General features: G+C 39.3%; 2 protein-coding genes across 4 annotated transcripts in view; both read right to left on the reverse strand.

Annotated features, from left to right (window-relative positions):
• ippk (inositol 1,3,4,5,6-pentakisphosphate 2-kinase) overlaps positions 1 to 6,488 on the reverse strand; it is a 30,784-nt gene extending 24,296 nt beyond the window's left edge. The window contains exons 1-3 of one of the 2 annotated variants that reach the window (XM_088337558.1): positions 5,602 to 6,488; positions 730 to 789; positions 196 to 291 (exon numbers count right to left, since the gene is read on the reverse strand). In XM_088337558.1, the coding sequence (XP_088193684.1) occupies positions 196 to 291; positions 730 to 789; positions 5,602 to 5,682 (237 nt within the window). In that variant the 5' untranslated portion in view covers positions 5,683 to 6,488. The remainder of the gene's footprint in view (positions 1 to 195; positions 292 to 729; positions 790 to 5,601) is intronic. The other variant, XM_088337557.1, reaches the window with a different exon arrangement.
• A 369-nt stretch (positions 6,489 to 6,857) lies between these two features.
• Positions 6,858 to 24,815, reverse strand: rbbp5 (retinoblastoma binding protein 5). Of its 2 annotated transcripts, none has more exons than XM_088337555.1 (14): positions 24,585 to 24,815; positions 24,010 to 24,035; positions 23,757 to 23,929; positions 19,539 to 19,679; positions 19,248 to 19,410; positions 19,051 to 19,160; positions 18,514 to 18,633; positions 18,258 to 18,411; positions 18,111 to 18,182; positions 17,213 to 17,330; positions 14,172 to 14,241; positions 13,741 to 13,976; positions 12,301 to 12,528; positions 6,858 to 7,180 (listed from the first exon to the last, which is right to left on the reverse strand). In XM_088337555.1, exons 1-14 carry the CDS (start codon positions 24,601 to 24,603, stop codon positions 7,128 to 7,130), a joined length of 1,683 nt encoding a protein of 560 aa, XP_088193681.1. In that variant the 5' UTR covers positions 24,604 to 24,815; the 3' UTR covers positions 6,858 to 7,127. The 2 variants fall into 2 exon arrangements, with proteins under 2 accessions (XP_088193681.1, XP_088193682.1); XM_088337556.1 differs by having other exon boundaries at positions 12,451 to 12,528; positions 24,585 to 24,808.
• Between the last annotated feature and the right edge of the window lie 1,100 nt (positions 24,816 to 25,915).

Here is a 25,915-nt window from a genome sequence, read left to right on the forward strand (position 1 = left end):
TAACCTGATCTCTAAACCGAATACCCGAAAGTTTGAAAATATGTCGATGTCATGTCCATTATTGTTGGTAAATGCTTGTAATGCAATTCCCTATTTGTTGTATTGTAAATGTTTTGTGTGTGCAGGAGTATAAAAGGTGTAAGCGAGTGGGAGTGTGCAAGGAAGTAAATATGAACATCCGAGTGCGAGTCCTACCCCGCTGTGGATGAACTTGTCACCCAGTAGGCTGTTCATCACGTAGGAGCTGAAGTCAACAATGTTCTGGATCTGCCTGAAGGCCTGCTCTGCAGTCTAGAACACACACATGCACAACCATATTACACACACGTAGGAAACAAGGGCACAAGTATGCAAATTGGCATTGGGTGGGGTAGGTTTTAGCGTCGTCACATGCAGACAAATGGTAATCTTTAGCTTCTCAATGAACTCATGTAACCTTTTGCGAAAGCACAGCTGAGCCAGGAATTATTAATATTAGGCCATTTAAAGGTAATCACCTCTTAATAAAATGCAATTCTAGTTCCCAAGCCGGAGAACCAATATTTGCATGCATAATCAAGAATAAAGACGTGTTTATGTGCAAACCAGCTTCCCCACATTTGGATAACTTTTTGTTTGTAAACCCTTTCAATTCAAACTCCCACATGCCCGATTACATACGGTATGTGTGACACTTCACGTTCCATGGAAAGTTGAAAAATAAATGAGAGTACGAAAAGTAAAGTTTACCTGGGGTGGGTTTTCTGAATCATCTGCAGGATATTTGAGCAGTCGAAGTACTTTAGAGAGCTGCAAGAAAGGACATAAACACAAAAAAAAGTGTCAAGCTCATCACTGGTTAGAAATATTAACACTTGACACCAAAAAAGAGAATTGGCCCTTAAGCATTTCATCAATTCCCAGTGCATTTACAGTCAAGCATAAAAAAGTTTTGGCACCATGATCATGTACGGTTTACCTTTACAAAGGATTGTTTGTACAATCTAACAACTTCAGTTAACTATATTGTATAAAAGGACACAGTGATATTTGAGAAGTGAAATAAAGTTTATAAGATTAAAGTTTATAAAGTTTATAAGAAAGTGCACTTAAACAAAAGGGATTTTTTTTGTTCAAGGGTTACTTAGTGATTAAACTAAACTAATTTTAAATATTATATAAATCTAGGAGAAAAGTAAAAAAAAGAATAGTAATAACAGTCTTATTCTAAGAAAATTGCAAACATTACGAAAAAAGGTCCTTGAAAAAAAAAGATTGTGACAATGGCATTGGCCAACAGAGAAGACACAATCAATACGTACCTGATGATAATTAATCACGGTGTGTCAGAAATATGTCAGCACAGTTGTCACAAAAGATGGACAATGTTGCTTTAAAGTAATATTCGACTGACATAGGGTTTTTAGGGCCGATACTGATTATTAGTATTACAAAGAGGCTAAAAAACGATATTTGGAGCCGATATTCATTTGCTGAAGAAGCTTAAAATTGGCGTAAGACATTTTTAATAAACCAAAAATAAACAAAGAACATCTATTATAAATTCAGATAAAACTTTAATAGTTCTATAAAACATTTTACAGTAAATAAATTACAATTTCAACACAACTAACATGATTAAAAGCTGAGGTCAATCATGGACAATCCATCGCATCCACTACACAGCATTATCTCCAGACAGAAGAGCAGTTTCAGCGACAGACTGCTGTCACTGTCTTGTACTACGGACAGACTGAAGAGATCTTTTCTTCCTCATGCCATGAGGCTCTTTAACTCCACCCGGCAGAGTAAAGGCCCACATTAAACCACACCACCTACATTGGATATTACCGAATCTTAATGCAATATGTATTCTGTGTAGCACTATTTAGTTACTCTATATAACACGCTACAGTGGGCATTTGCACGTCACACTGGGTATTTGTATATTGTATTCTTTTGGCTTTATTATTGTACTGTTCTCAGCTCAGGGATGCTGCTGGAAATGTGAATTTCCCTTAGGGAATGAATAAAGTATCTATCTATCTATCTAATATAGTGTTATAATAAGAGCTAATATCTGTCTCCAAAACAAGGGACGGCGGGGGACGGAGCAGGGCAATATATGGTCACTTCAGTAGAACTGAAACTTAAAGACAAAGGCTGCATCTTACATGTAACTGTGTGAGTTTCTTCCTTTGAGCCAAGTATGTTAAACGTGTTTTTTCTGCTTAACCTTGGTTATCAAAACCAACTTCATATTTTGCATCTGTCGTGTCATCAAATGTTACAAGAGTCTGACTTGTGTGCCCGCTGCCGCTTGCACCCACTAATGTGCAGGTAGAACTTCATTTTACAATGAATCATTTCACGGAAAGCCATGTTCAGAAAAGTTCCATTCATGTTCATAAAGTTAGACTCTAAATTGAATGAAAAAAATTGAATTCCCCCAACAGGCTTTTATGATTATACAAGTCAGGGAAATAGTATTTGACAATGCTGTTTTGTTCCTTCTTTTGTTTGCATTATAGACTGACAAACTGTTTAACAGGTACGAATATTATTCATGGGATTTGTTATATCTGTCTACATGTCAACATTGGCAAGTTCTCTTATCACAAATAGTGCTTCCACTTAATTGAGGCCAAACATTCTTTGCAATTTTGAGGCAAATGCTTTTGGCACCAGTTTTGAATGTTTGGGGGACACACCTTGCATACACTATTCTCCTTGGCAAATACAATTGGACAACATGTCTGCTGAAAATTCGGGCTTCTAGTACACACATAATTATTAAGGCAGGTAAGCCAAAAACACCAGGACCGATTTTGTGTTTTGTTCCACTTCAGCCATTCTTTTCTCTCACAAATATGTTTTCAATCAAAAAGAACAAGCAACTCTATCTGACATAATTATGTAGAAAAGCTCAGTACCTTAGTCATAATCAGTTTGTGAACCTTCTGCATTGCCAATTTGATATTATGGAAGGGCCTTCATTTCAAGAGATTCATGTTAAAAGGGGTTGTTAATAGATTAGATTTAGATGAACAGTTGATAAAATATTACATTTTAGTAATCCTGGTAATCCTGGAAGGGGGATACCACATGTGCAGTCCCTTCTCAAGGTTTCTTCATTTTCCTCATGTTGAGGTTTTTGAGTTTTTCCTTGCCCTCATGTTGGTTCCAGATCAGGGAATAGTGTAATAATAGTCTGAAAAAATAGTCTGTGTAATAACCTGTGAAGCCCTTTGAGACTCTTTGTGATTAAGGGCTATACAAATAAAAATGACTTGACTAGACTAGTAAAAGGGGAAAAAAAAACATTGAAAAAAAAAAAAACCATCAATAAATCTTTCATAATCAAATCTACGTCCATGAATTACAATTTAATCGTGAGTCTACTGAGTCCTAAAGCTTGGGTACACTTTTTATGCCATTCATTCACAATTCCTGCCCCAGTGAAAAAGTTTTTTTTTTCTATCATGCTTCCCCCCGAACTAAATGAGTTTGAAACCCCTGGTTTAGAACAACTGTAGGAAACGATTTTGATGGGGGGGGGGGGTCACCTCATCTCATCAGCCGTACCGCTTATCCTCATTAGGGTCGCGGGGGGGCTGGAGCCCATCCCAGCAATCATCAGGCAGTGGGCAGGGGACACCCTGAACTGGTTGCCAGCCAATCGCAGGGCACACAGGGACAGACAACTCATTCGCTCATTCACACCTAGGGACAATTTGGACCGGCCAATTCACATTGGGTAAAAAAAAATGGCAGTGGGGACGATACTGAGACGTTTACTTTTTTTTAACAATAAATATACATGGTATATTCCTTTTCATATTTGTTTTTAATATGAATGGTCTCATCAAATTGGTTTTGAAGTGCTCACAATTTAAGAACAAATATATATTAGGTCCCCGTTTTAAGCACTGAATTTGATATTTAATTTTTTAGTGATTCTAATTGGTTTTTTTTATATAATTGGAGTATTTATAATAATAATAATAATAATAATTTCCTTTGTATTGTCATTCTTTGTAACAATGTACACAGAACGAAATGTCGATACATCTGACCCGTTGTAGCGAGTCGATGCAGCCGCAGCCAGAGGGCGCCGCCATTATACCAATTAGGTATGTCTCGGTCGAGGCGCGAACCAGCGACCTCCCAGTCTCAAAGCGGGCACACTACCATCTAGGCTATTTGAGACTGGGAGGTCGCTGGTTCGCGCCTCGGCCGAGACATACCTAATTGGTATAATGGCGGCGCCCTCTGTTGGCTGCGGCTGCATCGACTTGCTACAACGGGTCAGGTGTATCGACATTTCGTTGCAGGCAGATTATAGATTTGTAGTATTTTTGTAGCTGTATTGTAGTTTTATTTTAGGAGGTATTTTTTGCATTTCTCCATTCATATTTTTTTAGTATTTCCATAGTAGTATTTGCTAATATTTCTGTAGTATTAATGTAATTTTTCCACAATAGAATTTTCGTACGTATATTTGTATACAAATACTTGTAGTATTACAGTAGTTGTATTTTGTAGTATTCCTGTCTTTAAATTCCTGTAGTGGTATTTTTGTAATATAGATGTCATAATATGTTATAGTGTTGTTTTTGTCTTATAGTGTTACTGTAGTGGTATATTTTAGTATTTCTGTTTTGATTATTTCCATCGTAGCATTTTTTTAATATCTCTGTCGTAATATTTTTGTAGTACTGTTTTGGTATTATAGTATTACTGTAGTGGTATTTTTGTAGCATTTCTATAGTGTTTCTTTTTCAGAACGAAAGCAAAATAATATGAAGACCCTTTTTTTAAGCACTACATTTGATGTTTAGTTTTGTAGTAATTCACAGTAGCTGTGCATGGACAATGGGGACAACGCTAGAATAAAAAAAAAACATGTTTTATTTAGTAGTACTTAGTCGTTTGGTGGGCCGGATGAGAAAGTCTGTCGGATCGCAAGTGGCCCGCGAACCGGAGTTTGTCAAGTTTGATTTAGAAAGTACAGTACTTGTCGTTCATAAGGGTGTGGGGTGAAAAGAAACCGGAGCCCTGCTCTTTCTGTTCAGATAAGTAAGACAGCCATCAAGCGAACAAACAAAAAACAAAGCAAGAGAGTGTGGCGCCTTGGGGGGAGTGAGGACACGATTTCCTGCCGTCACCACTTGTTGCTCAACATTAACATGTTCGGAAAGGTTCACCGTCTTTAAGAGATGGGCGGGAGCGGATGAGTGCCCGTGAACGCGCCCTCAGTTTCACATTGATTTGGCACTGGCTGGTTAAGACTGCAACGAACAAGAATTGAAACACCTTCGGGATGCTCTCCCAAATTACCCCCTCTCCCCTCTTGGGCCAGTACGTACAAATTGTATTTTGTAACGTTACCACTAATTCACACATTTGCTCATTGATTGTAGCCAAGCTAGCAAAACAGGACGCTAATTGGAAATTTTCCAGCGCGTGACACCTTCGCCATCAGCTTTCAAAACACTTCCCCCGGGATATTTTAAGACAACTATCCCGGACAAGTCGAGGCCGAATCAAGGTGAAATAGGTGTCAAGAGGTTGACGGGGTTCAGACTAACTCTTTTCACTGCGTTAGCTTAGCCGACTCACCTGTACGTGGGATAGAACCAAGCTCTTGTTGCCCTCGCCGTGATACCGCCAGTCGTTTTCGTCCATTTTGTCAAGCTCCATCGCGGCCAACGTTGCTGGCCCAGGTTTGAGGGTCGCGCCCGGGGAGTTCGCACGCTGGCGAGGCGGCCGCTTCCAAGTCTTCCAACTAGTTGAGTTACTTAGCAGCTCATTCACATATCCCCATTGGCGTCAATCCGCCGACTCGCGCTTGCTAGTACACAAGTACTTCCGTCTAAGTTTTCAAAGTAAAAAACATAATACCTTGACGTACTGGTAACCTGGGTAGACTTTAAACAGCACTATTGATAAATGATTAAGATACATCAAATTTACGTCCATGTAGGATCTAAGCAAGTAATTATTAGTCATAATGTTACATTTAATGCAAACATTTCATGTACATACCCTAATTATGGCAACTCGTAAAACGCGGAAACAAGACGCTTCCGCTCTTTCTTCAAAATAAAACTTAGGTAACTTGACTTACTTTGATTGACAAGTGTACTGGCAAATCGGCGTCACCTGGATGATAACCCCGCCTTACCCGACTCTGATAGGCCACCGTATAGTACACAGACGGATGTTAGGAGTTTTTTCTGCCGTAATCCTGAAGTAGAAACGTCGAGTTGATCATATGATCGATGAATTGTGTTTGCCCATGAGTTGGATGAATTCCATTCGAAATGTTTTCGTCACTTTTTTACTTATGTGTGGTAACAAATCCCTAGAAAAAAATGATTATTTAAATTTTATATGGTTACTTTACTGCACATATACTTATTGACCTCAGTCAACTGCTCCCCTTTAAATGATTGCATTACGTCTTTATTATGCTGCAATAAACCCTCAGACAAAACGCAGTACCTATTTACCCCCAGCAACACAGACTATGAAGGATCAAAAAAAGATAATGTATGTATACACGTTTATTCTTTTAAATAAAATGCTTGATCTTAGAGAACATTAGCAAGCAGAGCCGCCCCGAAGCATTAGCGAACTGAGCGGCTGCTCAGGGCTCTGCAACCACTAGGGGGGCCTCCAAGAGCGGTTAACTTATTAAATAAAAAAAGACTTTCGTGTTGCGTGATTATTGATACAGTATAACGTATAAAGTAACTGTTCAGTCATGCGGGACGGTTTGCAATAATCTGTGGTCTGTGCAGCCCTTTGAAACTCCTTGTGATACAGGGCTATAAATAAATAAACAAATAATCTGAATACTTGGCCCCTAATCATTTATGATTTGAAAATGTTTTAATATGTATAAAAACAAGGCAAGCCTACAATTCATTCAACCCTGACACCCGCTTTCCCTCACATATACACAAAATGAAAAAAAATCTATACAACACAAACCGTACAGTGGACATGTCAACTCTACTGTTGTTGGTGGGTCCAATATGTGGGAGTTTCACACATGTGTAATAAGTAGAAAGAACACATTTTGACTTGCTCACAGTCTTTACATGACAGCTGGATTTTGCATGACTCCTCGTCTTGTCCTTTCAGTCCATGCTTCCCATGTCTTGTTGCTTGTACGCCTGAGTCACCAATGTCCCTTCAAAAAGAAAATGACACGTTTCAGGCACCAGTTCAACAGTCAGACTTTCAAAGTACTGTAGTTTTCATGAATGTTAACACCCATGGTCTGAATGATAGCAGCTCTCAAGTGTATTAATGCACACTATTTGATGTAATCCTGAAGTCCTGGCTGGGAGTGACCATTTTTGTCTGTTATATAATTGTTTGGGTGATAAGGCAAAACCAATTTATTTTTATTCTAATGACTTATTTGAAGCTTGATAATTCATCAACGTGTCAATATTTATTATTTTACAAAAACTGCTAAAATGTTTCATTTGCTACAGTGCAAACCAGTGAGCACATTTATAAATGCCCCGTTAAAGAATCGTAGTTAACAAAACTATTTTTTTTTCATCTTTACAATTAATGTGGTGACTGATGCATGTATTATTGAAAGTTAAAAAAAAACATCGTTTTAAATGTTCCTTGATTTCCAAATAATCGCTCAAATATATTTTTGTTAATTTATTTCTGTAGAAGTTAATAGTTGGAAATACAAAATTGGCAAAACATGGGCATTATCGACATTGTTTGATGATACATCAGTGCACACCAAAGCACTAAAACACAAGCACACATTACTGCATAAAAAGGATCAATTGTTGCCAAAATGTAGGGGAGAAAACGTGATAAGGATGGAGTTAGTCTACTGTAGAGGACAAAAAGCACTAAAAGTGAGCAGCACGCGAAACAAGGCAAGGAGCAAGGCGGGAGCAGGAGGGCCAAGCAAGAACAGGAGCAGCCAGTCATAATTTATATCAATAAGGTCTATCATCGTTTTTTAAGAATTATAAAACCACAGGCTGGACACATATTGCATGAAAACCAGTGATCCCCAACCACTGAGCCGCGGACCGGTACTGGGTCGCACAGAAAGAAAAATAAGTGCCCATTTTTTTTTGCTTATATTTTTAATAACACCGCTACAGTCACACTGAACTTGAACCAGCAAGGCGGCTACTTGAATTAAAATCAGTGCTGTTTGTACATTGGAAACAAAGATCCCCACCGACAAGATACAGCAAGAGATGAATCAAACCAATTTTCTGCACTTATAGTCAATCAGGGTGGAGGATGGGCAACTAACTCATTAAATCATGTTGTGGATACTGGATGTGTCTTCAAAACAAACAGGTGGCCAATAAAAACATTTGGCAAAAAGGAGCGATCAAAGCATTTGGAGGTTACATGTAATCCCTACGTTAACAAGAAAAGCATTGCACGGACACCACACAATTGTGATGGTAAACTGAAACCGAATAGAGCAGTGAAGCCCTCGAGGGAAATGCTCCACACACACATAGGGGCTTCGAGATGATTCATTACTTTGACTACGCCATTATGTGGACAGAAAATTAAAAAACAATCTTGTTTAAAATACACTCTGAAATCTGAATCTCAAAAAATCTATTTGAAGAGTGCATTAAGAGAGTAACAGAGTAAGAGTGTATCGTGAGTTGTTCAGTGTTACTCTGTGCTTATGCAAAGAGGAAAAGGGAGATAAAGTGCTCATTCATTTTCATTCAAAAACAATATTTTTTCCAAAGTTTTTGGACCTAGGCGTTTTTTTCCCAGATAATATCACCTACTATTGAGGAAACTCTTTCACATGGTACAGACGAGGCAGGGGTGCACGGATGTGTGATAGAAACTTTGTAAATAATTAGGAGTGCATATTTCTATGATTCCCATAACTTAATGGGACTTATAACTCTGGGGGCCTTTGCCGCCTTTATTTCAAGCTACACTCAAAGCTAGCAAATCACTTCCTGAGAGAGGATGCTGCATATGAAAGAGGGGTAAATACACAGAGGTAGTAGGAGAGTGTCAAGAACCCGGTTGGGCAACATCTATTTACCCTGTTGAGGTTGACTGCTGGGGGTTTGTTAGAAGATACATGCAATGCCTCCTCAGGAAGATTGGAATGATTTGAGCAAAAATTAATAGGGCAATCAGGGACCTGGCAGAAGTGGAAAGAGCCAGCTTCTGGCTGGGGCTGGGAAGGAACGACAGGTCGTGGGGGGAAGAGGGGCAGAGGAAGACGTCCCTGCAGTTGCTCTGCCACCAGGAGATGTTCAGGGATTAATGGAGCTAAACATCACGGAAGTGTGGTTCTCAGCGGATGACCCTGCATTTACCCCTCTCATTTGGCACAGGTGGTGGCGAGTCAGGCGGACACGCCATTCAGGTACAGGCGCTGCACTACTTACGAAAGAAATAGGTTCCGGACGATCGCTTGTAAGTTGAATTTGTCCGTAAGTTGCTTCAGTGCTATATTTTGTATGTCAAAGGTTTATATAAGTATGTTTAACCCTTGTATATATAAACTGTAGTGTTTTGTACTACAAAAAAACGTTTCATAAAATAATATGCTCTATAAAGATAATCAAGTTGAGTTGAACTTTCTTTTGGAAGATGCGCTTCAAGAGATCTTCCTTTGTGGTAAAAAGTGTCCGAAAAAAAGCGTTCCGACCATTTTCTCAACCGCATCAAGATTTTTTATTCCACTTTCATTTCAAAAGAAACGGCTCGCCTCTTCTTTATACTTTACATCAACCATATTGAATGGATCCACGAGATATTAAACAATAAAAACGTCAAAGTTTTTAGCACGCTAAAGATACAGTACACGTAGTACTGTATTTTTACACACTAACTAGGAAGTAAAAGCCGGATTTCTCCTTCGGGATGGATGCTGGGTGAGCTCTCACAGCGCCACCTCACGCTGGTAGCGACGGAAAGAAGCACTACAGTAACGTCCTGTACTCGGAAAAAGGTTCACACTATACAAAATCTAACTGACAGCAATGTCTGGATACTTTTCGACATCCCCCAAAAATGATCGCATCTATCGTTTTATGTAAGTCGAATGGTCGGTAAGTAGGGGAGCGTCTGTAGTTCTTACTTGTGCTACCTTCCTTGTGCTTTCATCTAGCGACCAGAGTCTGTTGAATTGATCTGGCTCAGCCATGTCCATATCCTGGGATGTGTGATGTTATGAGGGCATCCAAACATTGCAAATGATTACACAGTGTATTTACGCTCATCATAGTCATCAATGAGGTCGGTGTTATTATTGAAATCATAGTTATTGCTATTATTAATTTAAATACAGTACAAACATTTAATGCCACCTTGGTCCAGGTCGTGGCACAGAAAAGGTTGGGGACCACAAGCCTGTAAATGTGGGCAATCCATTACATACACCTGGACACTTCATTTCTACACAGTGGTCAAATTTTGCAAACACTCAACCAAACACGCCCGCTAGATTTGGAATCCGATGAACATAGTTAAATTACAGAAATGAATTGAATGTTTTATGAACAGGTTTGCACATATTTGATGTAATGAAACCATGCATGTGTTACAAATAAAGTGTCCAGTGTCCCAATGTAGGGGTGTCCCGATCCATCATGTATGTCTGTCCAATATGAGCCCAAAAAAACCTAACTGTATTTTATCAGATTTCATCCCAGATCTCGGATACTGGCTCTTATATTAGAGCTCATATACGAGTGGCAAATTCCAGTTTCCATTCCTGCTATTTGATCCAGCACCATTTGATGAAGTAGGCCGAGACTACATGATCAAAACAACGGTTATTCTGAAGAAATAAGCTTATTGGGTTATCAAGGGATAACCTAAAATTAAGAAGAGCAGAACTAAAATCAAACCATATGAATCCACCCGGGGAACCGGAATTAGAACAAAATTCAAACTGGGTTGTGCTCAATTTGAATTAGAAAAGAAATGCCAAACAACAATATGCACTTTGCCCACAGATATCTGTTTGGCTACAATTGGTGCTTTTCAGAAATAAAAAAGTTGTTTCGGGACACCCCTCAACCACAACGGGCCTTTATACTAGACAGAGTTTTCAAACTTCTGAGGTCCAAAGTATAAGATTGAACTTGAATTTTCTAGATACAAAAATTTGATCTTTACCAGAATAAAATGATTTTATAAGTTAAAAGTGAATGAATTAGAAACACAGTTTTAATACACTTTTCCGTTTCATTTAAAATAATGTTGCTACCAAAACATCTAAAAGCATATTTTATTCCTTTCTTTCTGTATTTTTTTGTAAGTCCCTAATTCTTTTTGAACAATTATAGGGACAGTGTGTAATGTTTAGTGCCTTCTAGCGGTACAAAAAACCTTTCATCCACTTAAAAAAAACATTAACTTGAATACGAGGCAAAAGTACATGAACTATCATACCTATGTTAATTTTAATTTTTAAAAAATCATAAGAAATGTGTCACCATGGAATCCACCCTGGATTGGCACCATGTTGGTCCGGCCTCCTGCCGCCATGCTGTGCCGTGTATCACTAGCCCAAACTAAAACCAGATAACACAGTGCCATCTAGTGGCACTTCAAGGAGACAAATCAGGCTCAATTATTTTTAGGAAAGTTCAGCCAATATCTAATCACCCATCCGTAATTTCAGCAGAATCCTGCAATACAAAGAGGCCCCTTTTCCCCTCTGAGAGTGAAGACTTCACTGTAAGCTTGTTTTCTCAATATTGTACAATAGTACATTTAGCATCAAGTGAAGCCAATTTAAAAATACTGTTTAAAAGAAGTGTTTCAACATCAAAGACCTGGGACGTACAGTAACTGGGAAAAAAAACAGCGAGTTTCTTTGAATATTTAAAAGTTCCGAATGCATTGCTGGTATTTGAAAACAAAAGGCGCAAAAAGGCAAAAGCTTACTTGGTCTGGGAAGGATATGGTTTTTATCAATCAAGCGTCTAATTTTCATGTGAGAATCAAAATGACTTATCTGGGTAAGAAAATGCATTGCCGTTGTGTTGGAGGATACTTCTCCTTGAAGGGTTGTTCTCTGTGTGTCCACATCTGCCCATAAAAATATTATGTGTGGACACATTTTCAAATGTACAATTTTTGCTCTTTGTTTTTTTTGTATTGGACCCCAGTTTGAGAACAACTGCATTAAAGAGGGCAGACTACTTTCTGAACTGGGAGGGAAGCAGCACAAAGGAGACAGATTGAGCTGTCAATCAGCAAAGCTTAGTAAAGCAGTAGAGTGCACCCTGTCAGCATCAGAGACAAGGACACGCTTACCTACAGACAGGCCCCCCTCTGCCCTGCCCTTCATCCCTCCTACTCCTCCGCCGCCTCCCGGGCCAGAGTTGCCCAGGACATCCATGGCGAAAGACGCCCGCTCGCCCCCCCTGTAGGGCTTGGGCCTGAAGGAGAAGTCTTTGTCTTTACCTTTGGAACCTTTAGGCCTGCCTGCAGTCTTCTTCTTTGACTTTCCATCACCTTTCACACCCAGCAGGGGGTGCACTTCTAAATAAGATAGAAAGGAATAACTTCATGTGAGGATTCAAAATACTTGACTGGAAATTGTGATTGTTTTGGTAAGCACCATAAAAACTTCTTCAAACCCTGTGTAAGTAATCGAGTGTCGAATCAGTAAGGCAAGACAGTTTTAAGAGGTGGATCTGTTTCAAGAAACTAAAGTGTTGCCACTCAAATGTCCGTGAAAACACATTTATAAAGTTCTTTAGTTTCTCTTCTTTCACACTTACTTTTTGAAGGAAAAGTCATGTATGCTTGCCTCAAAAAGTGTTCATTTATCTCATGAAAGAATTTTAGGCAAGTATAATTGTTACTTAAAGTGGGTCAAACATGGCCAAATGTGGCCCGCGTGAATATGCTGAGACACGCACTAGAGAAATTAGCTGCATCACGTCGAACAAGGACTTGCAGTTTAAAATATGTCCACTGTATGTCACCAAACCCTGGCACCACTCCCAAAGCGCCCACTTTAGCAGTATTTGCTGACCACCCTTAATCATCGGAGAACTTTGAGGTACCAAATTCCAAAGTCATTTCACTTAAAGTAATGGCGCACTGTCAAAAAGAGCACCTGGGCGTCTTTGCAGAAGTTCAAGGAAGCTTTAGGTTCATTCTAAAATAGATGAAATCTAACAGCAAAGTCCAAATAATCAGGTAAACGTTTTTATTATTCAAAAAAACTGAGTTTTAAATCCTTTATCATTAGAATTTATGATTGTACACTATTTTTGTCACTTTGCACCCTTCATGAGTTTCCTTGATAAACTCTATGGAAATGATTTCAATTGTTATTTTGATTTTTGATGTTTTTTAATTCAGAGTTGATAAACACTACAAGAGATTAAATCTTAGTGAAGGGAACAATAATCAATTTGTATTAAAATCTAATATCCTGAATCATAAATAATTGTGAGACTCTGAAAAGACCCCTAGCCTTCCAATTAGGGCCCACCTTTTTGCCATTCATTTATAGTTCAACCCCCATGAGAATGTTTTTTTCTACCATGTGGTCCCCGGGTTAAAATGAGTTTGACACCCCTGACCTATGGACAGTGTAATTTTGAATAACAAGCAATTGCTATGTATAGAATACATGACAATATTTGTAAGCATGTATCCACACACACTAAAATTCAGACTTCTGCATACTGCAAAAGCTGTTTTTTGGCAATTAACGCATCTTGAAGGCAACCGTCTCACCATCAACCGGCACCCCCTGCAGTTCGATGTTGGTAGTGCGTGCTTTCTTCTTGGCCTGAGCTCCGTCAGAAGACGGTAGCCGCTGCTTCTTGTCGCTGCCTGCCTGGATCTCCTCAGTTGGCCCCGTCTGTGTTGTGGACTCGGGCGGGGGTCCGAATGGATTCTCCTCTGGGTCTTCTACCTCAGGGGCAATTGGAAGGTATAAGAGTGCCTTGTAGTCCTCCAGCTCTTCGTCACTGTATGGAATAGACACCAGGGTATGAAAGTAATTTACAGCGGCTATACTATAAGGCTTTAAATTCAGTTACTGAGACTTGGCAGATTTCTGCATTTTGCCATTGTCATTGTCCATGAACATACTACAAGCGCGCCATGTGTGGTAAGATGCTGAAACTGTTGGACCTATCAACACTCCAGACGTCTTTCCCCACCTGCTGCAAAACGCCACGATGGGGTCTACTGTGGTGACATCCACCTCCTCGTCTTCAGCCGCGTCTCCACCTGTGAACATGCTAAAGGTTAAGGCTTCTTCTCCATATACAGTACATGAATGTTAATCAACCAAAGCCGATCTAATCCTTTACTCATATGGAAAATAGGTCAAATAAAATTGGGGAATATACCCTTGCTTGTACCACTATCATTTTAGGGCTTATACATACCGCAAGGTCCGTCACTGGATGACATGTGCTTTATCTGTCTCACTAAAAATATATAAAGTAATCTGCCCATCTGGATAGATTTATATTTGCAAATAGTAGGCAAAGTCTCAATTTTACTGAAAATGAAACAATCGACTTCCTCATCTGGCCAAATGGTGTGAAGCAAATGTCCCATTCATTACCACCCGTGCAAATCGACGCGCAAGTTTGCTGTGGGAGAACGATAGGCAATCATCATGTTGTCAGCTGCCAAGTCGATGCCCAACATTTTTCAGACATATTTACCAAAACTATAAAATGTTATTTTAAGTGTGTGACCTCGGGGAACACGTCGTTTGGCTTCGCATATACAGACGCTCCCCGACTTACAGTGCATCCGGAAAGTATTCACAGCGCTTCACTTTTTCCACATTTTGTTATGTTACAGCCTCATTCCAAATTGTATTAATTTAATCTCTTATGTCAAAATTCTACACAAAATACTCCATTATGACAATGTGAAAAGTTTTTTTTTTTTTACTTTTTTTGAATTTATTAAAAATAGAAAACTAAGAAATCACATTTACATAAGTATTCACAGCCTTTGCTTAATACTTTGTTGATCCACCTTTGGCAGCAAATACAGCCTCAAGTCATTTTGAATATGATCCCACAAGTTTAGCACACCTATCTTTAGGCAGTTTTGCCCTATGTTCTATGCAATAAGTCTCAAACTCAATCAGGTTGGATGGGAGACGTTTGTGCACAGCCATTTTCAGATCTCTCCAGAGATGGTCGATCGGATTCAAGTCTGGACTCTGGCTGGGCCACTTCAGAACATTCACGGAGTGGTTCTGAAGCCAATCTTTTGAGATCTTGGCTGTGTGCTTTGGGTCGTTGTCCTGCTGAAAAATGAACCTTCGCCCCAGCCTGAGGTCAAGAGCGCTCTGGAGCAGGTTTTCATCCAGGATATCTCTATATATTGCTGCATTCATTTTTCCTTCTATCCTGACTAGTCTGCCAGTTCCTGCTGATGAAAAACATCCCCACAGCATGATGCTGCCACCACCATGCTTCACTGTAGGGATGGTATTGGCCTGGTGATGAGCGGTGCCTGGTTTCCTCCAAACATGGCGCCTGGCATTCACACCAAAGAGTTCAATCTTTGTCTCATCAGACCAGAGAATTTTGTTTCTCATGGTCTGAGAGTCATTCAGGTGCTTTTTGGCAAATTCCAGACGGGCTTCCATGTTCCTTTTACTAAGGAGTGGCTTTCGTCTGGCCACTCTACCATACAGGCCTGATTGGTGGATTGCTGCAGAGATGGTTGTCCTTCTGGAAGGCTCTCCTCTCTCCTCAGAGGAACGCTGGAGCTCTGACAGAGTGACCATCGGGTATTGGTCACCTCCCTGACTAAGGCCCTTCTTCCCCCATCGCTCAGTTTAGAAGGCCGGCTAGCTCTAGGAAGAGTCCTGGTGGTTCCAAATGTCTTCCATTTACGAATAATGGAGGCCACTGTGCTCATTGGGACCTTCAAAGCAGCAGAAATTTTTCTGTATCCTTCCCCAGATTTGTGCCTCAAGACAATCCTGTCTCACAGGTCTACAGAGGTAGTTTGTGCTCTGACATGCACAGTCAACTGTGGGACCTTATAGACAGGTGTGTGCCTTTCCAAATCATGTCCAATCAACTGAATTTACTGCAGGTGGACTCAAATTAAGCTGTAAAAAGATCTCAAGGATGATCAGTGGAAAAAAGATGCACCTGAGCTCAATTTTGAGCTTCATGGCAAAGGCTGTGAATACTTATGTAAATGTCATTTCTTAGTTTTCTATTTTTAATAAATTCAAAAAAACTTTTTCACATTGTCATAATGGAGTATTTTGTGTATAATTTTGAGATAAGAGATTAAATTAATACAATTTGGAATGAGGCTGTAACATAACAAAATGTGGAAAAAGGGAAGCGCTGTGAATACTTTCCGGAGCACTGTATGTAAAACAGTAGATACAAAAAAATAAATAATCAGAATGTCGAAAAATATCCGGACATTGCTGTAAATTGGATTTTGTATTGCGTGCACATTTTTCCGAGTACAGGACATTACTGTAGTGCTTCTTTCAGCCGCTACCGGCGTGTGGCGCTGTGAGAGGTCACCCAACATCCACCCAAAGGAAAAAAATCCGCTTCCTCTTCCTAGTTCATGTGTAAACATTCTATACTGCATCTCCAGCCCGCAAAGAACTTTGACAGTTTTATTATTTAATATCTCGTGTATTCATTCAATATGGTTGGTGTAAAGTGTAAAGAGGCGATCCGTTTCTTTTGAAATGAAAGTGGAATGAGAAAGCTTGATGCGGTTGAGAAAATGGTCAGGACGCTTTTTCGGGCCACTTTACGACGCAGGAGGACCTCTTGAAGCGCATCTTCCATAAGTAAGTTAAACTCAACCTTATCTTTATAGCGCATATTATTTTATGAAATGTTTAATTTTTAGTACAAAATACAGGTTACTTAAACAATCCTTAAACATACTTATACAAACCTTAAACATACAAAATATAGTGACAGAATAATTGAGTAGCACCTTGTGTATGTTTTTAATTTGTTGGAAAAAAAAGTGTTTCGAGCTCTACAAGCTCTAAAAGCAGTTATCGGTAGGAAAATAACAAGTTATTGTGCCACTTGTGCTATTTTTACATCAGAAACTTATAATTGATTTCAATTGACTTTACACAACTCTAAAGTAATGTAATTTGATCTGATGTATAAAACTTAAAATGGGTGAAATACTGTTTAACAGGTCTTTTTCCTACAAAATACTGTTGTACCTGTCTGCTCAGGTTCACTCTTGTCCTCATCTTCAATGTCAAACTCAGACTCTCGCTCCTCATATTCAACATTCTCGTCCAGCTCTTTGAAGTCTGGAGCAAAAGCGCTCCAATTTTCCTGCGAGTGAAAAGAGAGCATAAATTAGACTTAAAAGGAGCGTAACAGTTGTATAGAAATACTTGAGATGTATAATTCTTAACTATCATCACAAAAACTAAATGGACTTAAGTGGGACAATTTTACAGTCACAGCTGTTGAGTATTGTAAGAAAATCTGAATTATATATGGTGATCTGATTACATTGTGTCATTCCTGTTTATCTTTGTTTTTTGCTATAAAATTTCTAGATTGGTATTTAAACAGGCCAAAATAGAAAAAGGACCACCTTTTGTAGTGGAGGACTACTGAGTCAAGGGGCCATTTTGAGATTATAAACTTGATGAACTCTCCACTTTAAAAATTATAAATTTGAAACTCTTGCTATATAGTGAAATTGAGGGCAGGTATATTTTTTTTTAAAATACACATTCACAATGTTAAACAGAATGCAAGAATTGCAATGTTAATATTAAAACTGTAGTGTGACCAATTCATATATCTAAAAAAAAATGGAGCTAAATTGGATCAGATAATATCTCGTCTGAATATCTGTGTCCAAAGTGAAAACAATGTATTGGGACATCCCTTCTTTCATCCCTGGAAATGCAGCAAAAATGACTTCATAATTATGTTCAAGTGCACCGTAGAAAATGGAATTTAAGTTTTAGTGAATCAATGTTTGTCGGGTTTATTACTTTATCAAAGATCAATTAAAATAGTATTTGGGACCGAATAAATGGACCAGTTACCTAAATGCATTTCTGAAAAATGTCAATATATGCACAATATACTACTAACCACTTGGTTTTGGGCCCAGATCGATACCACGCCACTTGAGATGGACGCAATAATGGGTCGCACAGGATGCCACTGTACATTTGGAAAACATAAATGTAACATGACCAAAATGAGTGAACCGCAACAAAACCGCCAATAAGTCCTTACAGCCACATCCAGCAAAAGCTCCCCTCGAGTGCCGTGCAGGATCTTCACCAGGTTGCCGATGCTCTTCTCCCAGATGTACAGGGCGTGTTGGCGGGCCGAACCTGCAACAATGTACTCACCATCTCCAGAGAAGCAGCAGCGCTTCCAAGGGGTCCTGGATGATGGGGCCAAATCAAAAAGGTAGTAAGACACAATAACGTGGCGTTCAGTTACCTGAGGGCTTCTGACGGTCAGGTTTGTGACGTTCAAGGGGTACCTGTTGACCAGGTCTTGGAGCTTCTGCATAGGTTCAGGCTCGCCATCACGGCCACAAGTAAGAATTTCCCTGCCATCGTAAACTCTGATGATGCGGTCCGCCGTGTTGATGAGGAAGCAACTACAACAAATTAAAATCAATAAAACAACAAGCCCAAATGTACGCAGCTGTCTACTTCTGTTTAAGTAAATCCCATAAACTTCATTGAATTTCTCAAATATGTGTCTGTATAGGGTACATTTAACTGAACTTGATGAAACAACAAATGATCTATAAAGGAAAATCTTGAACATGATCAGGGATGCCAAAACCTTTTTCATATAGCTGTATATTCTGTTTTTCTTGTTGTAATTTGTTGTAACAAGCAGCTTGTGATTTATTTTTGGTTTGAATTTTAAGGGGTAGAAAGTGTAATTGATCAATATTTTGGAAAAATATGAAAAATAAAACCATTTTTCTTTAGTGAAAGAAAACACAACACTAAAGTTTATTAATAAAAAAAAACACGTTTTGACTTACAGTTGGGCTTCCTCTCACCTGCCTTTGCGTGCAAATTCAATAGATTTGATCGCTGTGGTGTTGCTGGTGCCTGTGGTCACTCGGAATGACGCCACTAGCTCCTGAGTGTTTGTGTTCAAAACCAGAATCTGCACAACACAAATATGTTCTTCTCAACACACACGTCGATAGCCAATTAAACAAATCCACTCGCCAACATGACTCTACAAGCTGACCTTTCCTTTGGCGTTGCCAGTGTAGACGTACTCGCCCCGCCTATCAAACGCTGCCACCACATTGAGATCAGAGTCATCGTCTACTGGCAGGACTACATGCTTGGAGTCCGAAAGCGTGAGCAGCACAGGGGCAGATTTCATTGGACAGACAAGCACTTTGTCCCTAAAAAAGAAATGCAGATGTTTAACTTGTGTTTGTGGCATCTGAGTATGTATGGCTGTTGAGATTGTTTCAGAATAATTCACCTTTAGCTGTTTCGGTGGTTCTCAAACATTAAATTAAAAACTTACATGTCTCTGGGGTGACACTGAAGCTTGAGGATAGGTGAGGGAAAGCGAAACCGCTGGTCACAGTCACCTGTTAGCACGTCCCACTGCGACACAATGTTGTCTGTAGAAGCGCTCACCAGCTTGTGGCCATCTCGGCTCCAACTGAAAATATTTTTTCCTAAGTTTTATTTCGCAATAAAATCCCCAAGAAACATATTTTTGGGGGGAATTTGGTGTTTTTGAAGATAAAGTTTTAAAATTGGTACATTAGCAGCGGTCAGCAGACCAGTACCAGGCCATATGTTATGCATATACGCAGGGTTGACAAACAAAATGAAAATAAATCCAAACAGCTTGCCAACATCATTTTTGCCGTTCCATGTATTCCGTTACTCCCCAAGCCTGCACAAAATTTAGTAATTTTATTCATATTTAGTTTATTTAGTCATTTATTATCATATTTGGTATTGAAGTAATCCAAAAGTAATTGAAATTAATCAAGTTAAAGTTGCCCTACCCAACCCTGCATATACGTATTTATTAGTGTATACAGGCTTGTTTTTTCCATTAAGACTCTCAATGTTAGGCTGCGTGTAATACCGAGGTTCTAATGTGATATATCACCATAATTGAGCAGTGAGTGATCAGTCAACAATTATCGCTGACCACATTTGCTAAGCATTTTGTACAATGGGAATTGAGTCCGGACACCACCAGGACACTATGATTGTAGATGATAAATGAAAAGGCATTAGATTCAGGATTCATACACCTTTTTCATGGATAAATTCAAGCACTTTTTAAGCACTTTAAAGGCTGACTGCTCAATTTCTCCAGTACCATTAAAATCAAACCATAGCCCTGCTGTTTGAGGTGAGGGAGCGCTACCCACAAAAAAAAAAAAAAAAAAACCTGAAAAATCCCAAGCCAAAAATTATACCAGCAGCGCCATGGGGCATAGAAAATGAAACAGAGTTTCTGTGCCCCATTTTATTAGTGTTCGCTGCAATTTCATTTCATCTCTGTTTGGTTCATGTTGTATCAAACATTCCTATTATCTTCACCACGGCAGACACTCAATGACTTCAAACTGCAGAACGATTGATCCACGCCGGAAATAGCAGCTCACCAAGTGAATTTTTCTCCTCTACTAGCAGCTGCAGTATTTACAGCTCCAATACCACCTTTGGCCCGCCAGGAAGCATTCACATTAATATGTCCTAATAAACTCATTATGAAGACTATGATTGCTTTTTTGTTTTAATCATCCATCCACCCATTTTCTGCCAGTCGCATGACACAGACAATTCACACTTGCTTATTCACACCTAGGGACAATTTGGACTGGCCCATTAACCCAATATGCATGATTTTGACCAGAGGAAACATATACAGGCACGGGCAAAACATGCAAATTCCGCACAGGAGGCAGCGGTAGCTGGAATCGAGCACCATCCAAGCTAACCATCCAGCCGCAGTGCCGCCCTTGTTTTAATCATGCCAACATATATTCTTTAATTACAGCATTTTCTGCACTACAAGGCGCACCAGGTTATAGGGCGCACCCCCAAAAAATAGTTTTTGGTCCTATATTTTCCATACATAAGGCGCACCGGATTATAAGGCGCTACAATGGGAACGTCGACAAAACAGTCAGATAGTTCAGTCAAACTTATTGCCCCCTTAACATTCCGAAAGCTTTCCAAGAAGCAAATACGTGTCTCAGACATGTACGGAAACAGTGTCTGTACGATGTCACCAATCACTCAAATGCAAATATCATTCGGAAGGTTAAAGTCTTGGGATTCAAGAAATGCCAAACATTTCTTAGTTTCCATTTTTTTTTTCTGGCAATTGTGTGTACAGCAAAGTAAGAATTTTATTGTACAGGGAAACGGGGTTCTTTACTGTGCATATGACAATAAACACTTTGAATTGAATTTAGTTTAAAAATAGACTCATCACAGAAACATCAAGATCGTTCCAAAACAAGATACCAGGAAAATATAAAGCCGCATAGCTCACCTAAGTTCTCTTGCAGCCATCACGTTCAATAATGATACGTAACCATGGTCTTCTTACAACCGTGAGTGTAGTAAATCCAGGAGAGTAAAATATTTACAAATACAGAATAGTAAAAAAATGTTTTCTCTATGCCGTAGTGCAACCCAACGTGGGATTCACATTCATCTTTTTCGGCCAATTGCAGGCTTTGTTTCGCCCCTTTAGCCTATGCGAGCCTGAAAATGATAAAAAGGATCCGCCCCCTTTACCTCCTAATAACTTTAGCCAATAGTGACTGATTCAAATGATGATTGACACATTGGTTAAGAAATTAAACGCCGGTATATAAATCCCAGCATACACCGCGGACTACTTTGCCTTCGGGGGAAAATCTAGTCGGCGGCTGCTCGCCTTAGTTGCAAGACTTTGCGACTTAATATTGATGCATATATAAGGCGCACTGTATTATAAGGCGCATGGTCAGCTTTTAAAAAAAATAAATGCTTTTAGGTGCGCCTTATAGTGCGGAAAATACGGTACACATAATACAAACTACAATTGAGAAACTCGTACTGCCCGAAGCACAGCACTGAGAAGCATAGGAAAAACCGAGTGCACATTCATGTGGAAGAGAGTGGGTTTCTGCGGGGGAGTCAGAATTAGGCACAACACCAGCATCTTGGTCTGATGCACCTGTCCTAATGCACCTGTAGAGGGCAATGATGCTTCCCATGACAAACTACTGCAATGGATGCTGCCATGTCAGTGTCATTTTTAAGCAGACTTCCTTATTTTTCTTCCTTCAATGCTTTGTGAGTAGAGCCCGAGTGCCGAGAAACATGGCAAGGATTTCAGGCAATTTAACTTTGAGAACATTAAAATTTAGCCATTTCCTGTATTTCAAGCACCCGTATGAACCCTATAGATTTTTTTCTCCTTGTCAAACTACTTTGACTCACGGTGCCACGTTGTAAAGTTCTGTAGAGTTCTGCCAAAACAGCGTTGTACAATGTGGTAAGGTAAGTAAAATAGTGGTATGATGAAAGAAAATTGAATGCCTGTTCCCATGACATTTTGATCTGTTGTGGTTGAGCGATTACACACTTGATTTGTGTTTATCATGTTATTATTACTAAAGGTATTACTGGACCGGGCTGCAAGAATATACAGTAATCCCTCGGTTATCGCGGTTAATGGGGACCAAAACGACCAGCGAAAAGTGAAAATCCGTGAAGTAGCGACGCCCCTTCAAAAATGCTTTCAAAAATATATATATGTATATATATTTTTGTTTTTCCCCGCGACCCTAATGAGGATAAGCGCTACGGCTAATGAGATGAGATATATACATCTATATATATATATATATATATATATATAAATATTTTTTTTTTTTTTTTTTTTAATTTTATTATTATTTTTTTAGACCAGGTTAATGAGGACCAAAACCACCCGCGAAAAGTGAAAATTCACGAAGTAGCGACGCCCCTTAAGAAATGCTTAATTTATTTATTATTATCAATTATTTTATTTTATCATTATTTTTTTTTAGACCCGCGAAGCTCTGAACCCGCGAACGTGGAACCGCAAAGTAGTGAGGTCCCACTGTAGTCAACTGTTAAATAGTCTGTGGTACAGAAAAGGTTGCGGCCCACTGCATCGGCAAACTTGTAATTCCGATTTAATTTCCCCTATGGTCTGGTCCGGAGCCTTCGCTCTGAAAATGTTGGTCTACTCGTGATCCCAAGAGCCAAGAAGAGAGCCGCAGGTTCGAGAGCATTCTCCAGTCGGGCCCCGGTGCTGTGGAATGCTCTTCCCCCTGAGATTCGATCTGCAACCTCAGTGGAAATGTTTAAATCTAAGCTTAAAACACACTACTGGTCTATAGCATATGAATAACCTATATTTTATGTTGACAATATCTGTGTATTATTTGCCCTCATGTAGGTTTTAGATCAGGGGATGGTGTCACAATAGTCTGTGGTTTGCAATAATCTGTGGTTTGTGCAGCCCTTTGAGACTCATTGTGATTAAGGGCTATACAAATAAACATGACTTGACTTGACATAGCTGCTGACCACATACAGTATTGTCATTCTCCAATATACCATAACTTCACCATTGACCATCTATTTTATTCAGCAGGGTAGCTAATGTTGCAGCAGCTCTACGACTTTTCCACAATGTTGCCATTAAACAAATTGAGAAAAACGAGGGTCCGGTTGCAGGTCTCACCATAAGGAGCAGACAGGGTGAATATGAGCGCTGATAATTTTTGCAATTCCACGTGTCAGAAAGTCCCAGATGACAATTCGCCCATCGTTGCAGCCTACCGCCAGGAGTGTTCCCCAGCGGTTGAAGGTGCAGGTGAGAGCCATGCTAATGCAGTCCAATGTTCCATCTGCCTCCTAGCAAATGTAAACAAGATGGGAGTCAGTGTGTAGTTATAAACACAGACGCAACATTTCATTCCAGTCTGTTTGCTTACCTCGGGATAATTCTGCCCAAAAGATTCTAGCGAGGAGAGAAAAAAGTAAGTATGCATTTTGGTTAAAGATCAGGGAATGGAGTAATTGTAATCTGTGCAGTCCTTTGAGACATTTTGTGATAAAGGCCTGGACCGGTGGATACACGAAACAAACTAAATAATTTCTATATCACTGGATTTATTTAACAGGGAACATGGTCACAATTTACAATGTACTAATATATTTTTTTAAACCAGCAGTGAGTCTCTATATTAACAACTGTGTTTGAAACACGTTTTGATAACTTTCACAATTTTATATTGTCACTGTAAGGGATCCAACTAACCAACCACTAATAGCATTAGATTAACGAAACTAATACAGCATACCACTATGCATTCTAACGTTACATATCACGATTATTGTTGCATTTTAAGTTCAAATCAGTTACGTCGATTATTTGGGTAAAATATCTAAAAACTCGGGATTTCTGACACTAGCTTTAGCAACACCTTTACGTGCTAAGCTAGCTGACAACAACAACAGCCATTCCGAAGACAGATCACACAAAAAAGTAAGCATTTCCTTTAGTTACCTAGTAGTTCAAGATTCATTGTAGATCGAAAATCAGTCAAGCAGTAAGAAAGACCTCGGTTTGAAAAAATATTTCTTCAAAAATCTTGACTTTAGATATTACTACCCGGGAGACCCGCCGAGCTTTTGCAAGGACCCCACTATGCGACTGCGTACATGCCAGAAAACAGTCCCAGGAAATTGGCAACTAAAAAAAAAACAGGTTCCGTCCAAATTTCCCTGGTTAACTTTAGAACGGATTGTATCATATTTTTATGGTAGATAATATTTTATTTCAGTCCTATTTTATTACTTGGCTAGATTCAAACGGAGGCGCTGCAAATGACCCAAAACAAAGCAACCTGTATACATTTGTCAATGGTTTTCATTTGCGTTAGACAATATATTGCCACCTAGTGGTCAAATATTACACAATGTATTTTTGAGGCGGGTTCAAGCCATCCATCCATGGATGTTAGCATTGGTTGGATCAAGTCAAGTAAAGTTTATTTGTATAGCTCTTAATTACATGTAGTCTCAAAAGGCTGTGCAGACCACAGACTATTGCTAACTACAGACTATTTATTATTACACCATCCCATGATCGAAAACCTACTCTACATGAGAGCAAGGAAACACTCAAAAATCCCAGCATGAGGAAAATGAAGAAAACTTGAGAAGGGACCGCACATGAGGTAATATCCCCCTTCCAGGATGACCAGGCTGCAATGGATGCATTAACAAACAAAACAATTCAAAATAAAATATAAAACAATTGAAGTGTAATATATAATTAAAATCAAATCCAAAGCATGACCAGGTTGCAATGGATGTAGCATTAACAAACAAAACATAGATATTGTCAACATTAAATATAGTTCATTCATAAGCTATAGAATAGAAGTGTGTTTTAAGCCTAGATTTAAACAATTCCACTGAGGTTACAGATCGAATCTTGGATCAATAATGATAATGACAATTGATCAACAGTTATTACTATTAACAAAATAATAATGTATTAATAATGTTATATCATCCATTTTCTGCAGCGCTTTATCCTCACTAGGGTTGCGGGGTGCTGGAGTCATTCCAGCTATCTCCTGGCAATGGGCAGGGGACACCCTGTATCGGTTGCACATGGAGACATCCAAGCTTTCATAAGCTCTTTCCTACCTGGGGACAACGCTGACTCAGCCACCGCGCTGCCCTTGATAATGCATACCTGTCAACCTGTACGTTTTTGCCGTACAAAGTACGTTTATTATGCATTTTAAGATGTGTACGACGTACAAGAAAATCTGTACGGAAAAACGCAAATTTGTCAATTATGGGTACCATTCGGTAAACACAGAC

Source organism: Urocampus carinirostris, chromosome 6, assembly GCF_059441175.1.
Source record: "Urocampus carinirostris isolate Australia breed hairy pipefish chromosome 6, RoL_Ucar_1.0, whole genome shotgun sequence".
In the NCBI taxonomy this organism is placed as follows: Eukaryota; Metazoa; Chordata; class Actinopteri; order Syngnathiformes; family Syngnathidae; genus Urocampus; species Urocampus carinirostris.

Excerpts from the sequence above, each read along its gene's own strand:
- rbbp5 (XM_088337555.1), bottom strand. Across the intron at positions 13,977-14,171 it reads ATCGTGGCGTTTTGCAGCAG|TGACGAAGAGCTGGAGGACT; the intron begins GTGGGGAAAGAC and ends TATTCCATACAG. Across the intron at positions 7,181-12,300 it reads AGAGGGGGGCCTGTCTGTAG|GGACATTGGTGACTCAGGCG; the intron begins GTAAGCGTGTCC and ends TTCTTTTTGAAG.